The 6,371-nt window shown below is 36.8% G+C and overlaps 1 protein-coding gene across 1 annotated transcript; it reads left to right on the top strand.

Moving 5' to 3' along the window:
* Nucleotides 1-807: 807 nt before the first annotated feature.
* LOC145135669 (receptor-like protein kinase ANXUR2) lies at nucleotides 808-3,787 on the top strand. Its single transcript, XM_079069922.1, has one exon. It carries the CDS (start codon nucleotides 1,036-1,038, stop codon nucleotides 3,634-3,636), a length of 2,601 nt encoding a protein of 866 aa, XP_078926048.1. The 5' UTR covers nucleotides 808-1,035; the 3' UTR covers nucleotides 3,637-3,787.
* Nucleotides 3,788-6,371: the final 2,584 nt, after the last annotated feature.

Here is a 6,371-nt window from a genome sequence, read left to right as displayed (position 1 = left end):
AATATTGATTGATTGCTTTTCCTTTCCACCTCCATTGTTTATTGCGTTTTCCAACTTTTTTGCGACGTCACCATCTTTCAAAACTTCATCAATGTTGTCCACAATTGGTATGTCAATACACAATACACAAGAGCCAAGAGGGATCGATCAAGTGACTATTTAATTTCCGGGTTGGTCATTTTGACCCGATTAAACATTTCGGACCCAATAACCAGAGAACCGAATTGGGCTAAAATAGATACCCGAGAACCGACCCAAATAACTTATCTGGTCCTAATTCGGGCCGGTCCGTTTCGGGTTTCGGTTTCGGTTCGGGTACTCAGTCAAAATACACATCTCTACACCTACCGATTAAAATTTGGGAATAAGTGATCGTATACCTGTATAAAGGTGGCACATACTCCAACTAAATGGACAGAATGGTGAGGATAGTTTCTTCGCAGCCTAAAAATTATGCCCAATCGATTCTTATAATCACGGGATTCAGCCTAATAGGTAAGTTTAAAGGAGCTCGATAGCATACAACATAGCCCAAAAATAAAAAACAATTTTGGACTATCCATATCCAAAACCTAAACCCGAATGTCATAAGTGAAATGGACTCACAATTGCCTTTATGTCGTACTGGAAGCCTAGAAAATCCTACAAAAATCCCTAAAAAATCCTCAAAATTCTAGAAAAATTAACATAATTCCTCAAGTTTCCCACCACCCACTTTTCTCAACATCTAAAATGTAAGGCTTCTATATATATACAAACATAAGATGTATATCATATCGGCTATTTTCACTCTTGTTCATTCTTTGATTCTAACATCCAAAACACATGGATTTGGCATACCAATTGTACAAACTTAGTCTAGTCACATTGGGGAAATATTTGATCTTTAAACCCCATGCATGGCCGACAACCGATGGTTCCTTCAATATCTTCAAAAATCTTCATCATCCCATTCCCATATATCGCTTCGTTATGTTTCCTTCCACGCCGTTAATTTAACAAACTTTGGTTGTTTTCTTTATCTTTATCATTATCATGAACCCTGGTTTGATTCCCCTGATTGTATATCTATATTTTTTTTCCAATTCCCTCATCGACACCGTGGCCCAGCCGGTCTTCGCCGGCCCGCCTCCATTAGCTTTAAACTGCGGCTCAAAAGACGGTGGCAATGATGCTAATAATCGCAAATGGGAATCAGATACTAAATATCTGGTGGTCGCTGACAAATCGGTTTCATCAACCGCCTTAACACAGGAGGCGTCGCTTTCCTCAGACCTACCCTACATGACCGCCAGGATCTTCAATGGAGAAACCTCGTACAAATTCAACGTTAATTCCACTAGTCGATACATCATTCGACTCCATTTCTATCCTTCCAACTACCCTGATTACAACATTTCCAATTCCTATTCCGTCGTCACCACAGGTGCAATTACGTTATTGAGAAATTTCAGTGCCTTCATAACAGCGGAAGCACTTTCACAAGCCTACCTAATCAGGGAATACTCGCTAGCGGCTTTTAATTCCGATTCGATCACCCTCACCTTCAAACCCGACGCCGATAAATCTTTTGCGTTTGTTAACGGAATCGAACTGATAACAGAGCCGGAACTGTTCGACGATCAGGCGGGGTTAGTCGGGGTAGCAGATACTGCTGGCACCATCGACGGCGTATCCTCAAATATGCAGAACATGTTCAGGTTGAATGTTGGTGGACAATTCATTCCTCCAACGAATGATTCTGGTGGTCTGATGAGGAGTTGGTATGATGATACACCTTATATGTTTGGTGCCGGTACCATCAGTCACGTAGGAAACGTTACAATTGATTACAAAGACCTTCCGGAGGCCACAGCTCCGGCAGACGTTTATCGGACGGCAAGATCTCAAGGACCAGATCCCAATATCAATAAACAAAGCAATGTGACATGGGTGTTTCAGGTTGATGCCGATTTTACTTATCTTGTTAGGTTCCATTTTTGTGAATACCATCTTGATAAAATTAACCAGCGGGTTTTCGAGATAAAGTTGAACAATGAAACCGCGTTTAACACCGCCGATATTATTGCATGGACCGGAGGAAAAGGGATTCCTACGAGAAAAGATTATGCGGTTTATATTGGCAATAAGCTTGGCATCGACGCTGAATTATGGGTGACTCTGCATACTAACATTGATTTGAAGCCTGAATTTTATGATATTCTTTTAAACGGGTTGGAGGTTTTTAAACTGAGTGACTCGCAATCAAACCTCGCCGGACGGAATCCTGTTCCATCTAAAATGATGCAGAAACAGTTGATCGAGAATCGAGCAGCTCATGACCCGAATAGAAAATGTAGCAAGCAGGTTATAGTTGGCGGTGCTGTTGGTGGAGCCGCAACAGTCGGGGTTGCAGCGGTGGTGTTATTCATGATTCGCAAGAGAAGAAGAAGAGTGTCGGGATCGGATCCAGGTGCCACTAGTTGGCTTCCGGTATACGGTAACTCAGCTAGCAAATCGACTACCTCCGGGAAGAGCCATGGAAGTTGTAGTTTGTCAACAGATGCCGTCTGTAATTGCCGATATTTCTCATTGATGGAGATCAAACGAGCGACTAATAATTTCGACGAGAGTAAGGTGGTCGGGGTAGGGGGTTTCGGGAAGGTTTACAAAGGTGTGGTTGACGGCAACATAATGGTGGCTGTGAAAAGATCAAACCCATCTTCGGAACAAGGAGTTAACGAATTTGTGACTGAGATCGAGATGTTATCCAAGTTGAGACACCGGCATTTGGTTTCCTTAATTGGATTCTGCGAAGAAGGGAACGAAATGGTGTTGGTTTATGATTACATGGGTAAAGGAACGTTACGAGAACATCTTTACAAGGGAAACAAGATTACGCTTTCATGGAAACAAAGATTAGATATTTTGATCGGGGCCGCAAAAGGACTTCACTATCTTCACACCGGAGCAAAGTACACAATCATTCATAGAGACGTCAAGACAACAAACATTCTGTGTGACGATAAGTGGGTGGCGAAAGTGTCGGATTTCGGGCTATCGAAGACGGGTCCAAACATGACTCAGAACCATGTTAGCACCGTTGTGAAGGGCAGTTTTGGGTATTTAGATCCAGAATATTTTCGACGGCAACAGTTGACGGAGAAATCAGATGTTTATTCGTTCGGTGTTGTTCTTTTTGAGGTGTTGTGTGCGCGTCCTGCCCTAAACCCTAGTCTTCCAAAAGAACAGGTGAGTCTAGCGGATTACGCTTTGCAATCGGCGAGGAAAGGGGCGTTGGAGGAGATGGTGGATCCCCAATTGAAAGGGAAGATTAAGCCGGAGGCGTTCAAGAAGTTTACCGATTGCTCGTTAAAGTGTTTGTCGGACCATGGGCTAGAACGACCGTCAATGGGAGATGTGTTGTGGACTCTGGAGTCTGTGCATCGGATTGAAACCAAGGCAGAAGAAACAAGAAATAGTCCCAAATCATCGTCGTCTTCAAGTGGGATGGTGGAAGTGCCGATCGATAACAATGACATGATTGCTATGCATCTTAACACTCTAAACCTTGATAACGATGATGACGATGACTATGACGACCCCGGGGATGATGCTGCCATCTTTTCGCAGATTATAAATCCAAAAGGACGATGATAGTAATAATAATCGAGGAGAGAAACAAGTTGATTTTGTAAAATCGGCGTTCGCACTTGCCCATGGGGAAACCTTAATCCAAGAATTGGGAATGTAAATGAGAATTACTAAAAGCCCAAAAAATGTCGTTTCTTTGGATAGATCTCGAATGATTCAGGGCGTAAAACTGACGTAATATCCAGTATCCACCTTAACACAACAAGTATTTTTGGCGGAGTTTATTGTAAAATCAATATGAAGTATAGAGTATAGTGTGCTTTTTATTTTTGAAATATTGTTGTAATCTTGAAAAGTTTCGCCTTTGTTTGTGAGGAAAGCCAAATCATACATCCAACCCAAAAAGGATTTTTATTTCATGAAACTGTCGACAATGGCATGCATATAACAATATTGGTAAAAAGGGTTGAACATAAGAATATTGTAAACAAAAAAAAAAGTTATATGAATGATATGTGACAGTGATGAATCTAAAATAAAAACCATATGGTTTCCTAAAGAGGTTCAACCTTATCACTTCATGAGAAAACAAAGTTCAACAAGATTGGTCTAACAAGAATAATAAATAGGTCAAACATGTATAAAAATTAGTTGTGAAATGAACTACTTTAACCTGGTCACTATTTTTTTTTTACTAAAACAAATATAAACTTAAATATAGTCGATCATATCTAAGTCTGAACAAGTTTCATGGTATGAATATAGGAAAGAGACGACAACTATTTATCATGAAAAACCTCTCATCATTTTCTTTTCAGAGTCGATGTTGAGACTCCTTCGTACCACTATATATGTTATGTGTTCTATTGTTTATAATAAATACTTTTGTTTCCTTCAATTTTTAATGATTTTTTTGTATAATTTCTAATACAATTTATAAAATTATGTGGGTCTTTCATCCTCCCTTTGCATAAATTCACCCATTAACATATGTTTGGAGTAGTCTGTATGTTTGGTGTTTAACTATTTTTTAAATCTGATTGTATATTTTTATTGTGGTTTTGATCACCGCTATACATGAGATGACTATATCGCCCCTATCAATTTCGTTTTTAATTTGTTTATTATTTGTAATTATATAAGTAAAATAGGCTCATCCCACCTTCTCTAACCCCAACACCCACCACTTTGTTCTTCTTCTAGTAGGTATTTTAATAAATAAATAAATAATTGTAATGAAAAAAAAAGTTACAGAAGGACAAAATAGTCTAATAGTTTTTTTCTCTTTTAACAGGTTCCAAAATTGAAACAAAAAAAATATGTTGGTCCGAGTTTAAACAAAAAAATAGTTGGGGACATTCACATAAGCCCAATGTGATTTTTTTTTATTACTAGGTTACAACCCGTGAAAACCATAGACAAAAGATTAATTTTTTTATTGAACTAATAAGATATAAGTTTTGTTTGAACTTTTATATTGATTATTTAAAATTAATATGTAGTATATTTTTATTTGAATATCCAATATCCTCCCTAATAAATAAAAATAGTTTTGCCACTTGTCAATCTCTCATTAATTTTGACACTTATCATTTTGTGGTATTTTTGAAATAAATATTATCCACTTGTCAGTTTCTGTTTTGTTTTAATTTTTAAAATTAAAGTCATATACTTATATATGTAAAGTATTAAATAAAATATATATGATATTAAATTGCAATGAATACGTTTTTTCCTTTATTATTTTAAAGTTTTACATTAAAAAATATTTATTGTTTACACTTTAATGTTTAATCTTTTTTTTAAATCAACTCATATAACAACGGATCTCACACCTAATACGTTATATATGTGAAGACATTTAATATAATTATGATTTACCAATAACTTCTACAAACATATCATAGAATATGTCAATACTCGTAGATGATTATTGGTTGGGAATATAGAAAAAAAAATACCAACTGAGTTATTAGATGGAGTTGTTATGACCATTTCATAAGAAATAAAAGAGAATTCATATAAAGGTTTATGAAATTTCAAACACTCCTTAACATATGTTTTCCAATAGAAGTTTATTTTTTCTTTTACATAATTAATTTTATAAGTTGCTCTATTAGGGGCAATTGTGGGGGATGTTATCAAATTAGCAGAATCTTCCACAAGTTTCAATTGCACTCTCGAGAGAAATCCTTTGGATACACGCTAGCTTGAATTTTTGTACCCTATTCACATAAACAATTTATATTTAGGAAAAGAATTATTATTGTATGGTGTATAAAAATAAATTACAATAATGTAAATAAATATTATAAAATTCGAGATTACCATCTCATCAATAAGTATCAATTCAAGGGATTTTGGGATATTTGGGGTTGCATCAATGATGATTTCCATAAACGGATTAAACAAACTTTTAGGTGCTGTTTGTTTTTTTGAAGCCAAAATGTCTGCAGTCTGCGGACCACATCTGCAAGCCTCTGTGGCAGAAGAGGTGGACCAAATGTCTGCAGTCTGCAATATAAAGACTGTTTGTTTTTAACGTCTGCGACTGTTGAAATAATTTGATTTTTCAAACTTAATTTTATGTCATAAACATTAAAAATGCATTTTCAGCTAAAAAGGAAAGAAGAAAAAAAACTGCACAGTGGCCCATGTTTTTTTTTTAATTTATTTATGTTAAAATGGGGTCTGAAGACCTTTGAAGACACTGACTCATGTCTGCGCCAGGAAGACCTCGCGCAGACGTTTTTTGATCTGCGCACTTCCAAAAAACAAACAGTCTGCGACGACATATG

This window comes from Lactuca virosa, chromosome 9 (genome assembly GCF_052849685.1).
Source record: "Lactuca virosa cultivar CGN04683 chromosome 9, Lactuca_virosa_CGN04683_v6, whole genome shotgun sequence".
In the NCBI taxonomy this organism is placed as follows: Eukaryota; Viridiplantae; Streptophyta; class Magnoliopsida; order Asterales; family Asteraceae; genus Lactuca; species Lactuca virosa.
The sequence above is the reverse complement of the archived record's forward strand: the minus strand, read 5'-3'. Positions and strand labels throughout refer to the sequence as shown.

Coding starts and splice junctions, on each gene's coding strand:
- LOC145135669 (XM_079069922.1), top strand. CDS start 1,036: ATGAACCCTGGTTTGATTCCCCTGATTGTATATCTATATTTTTTTTCC.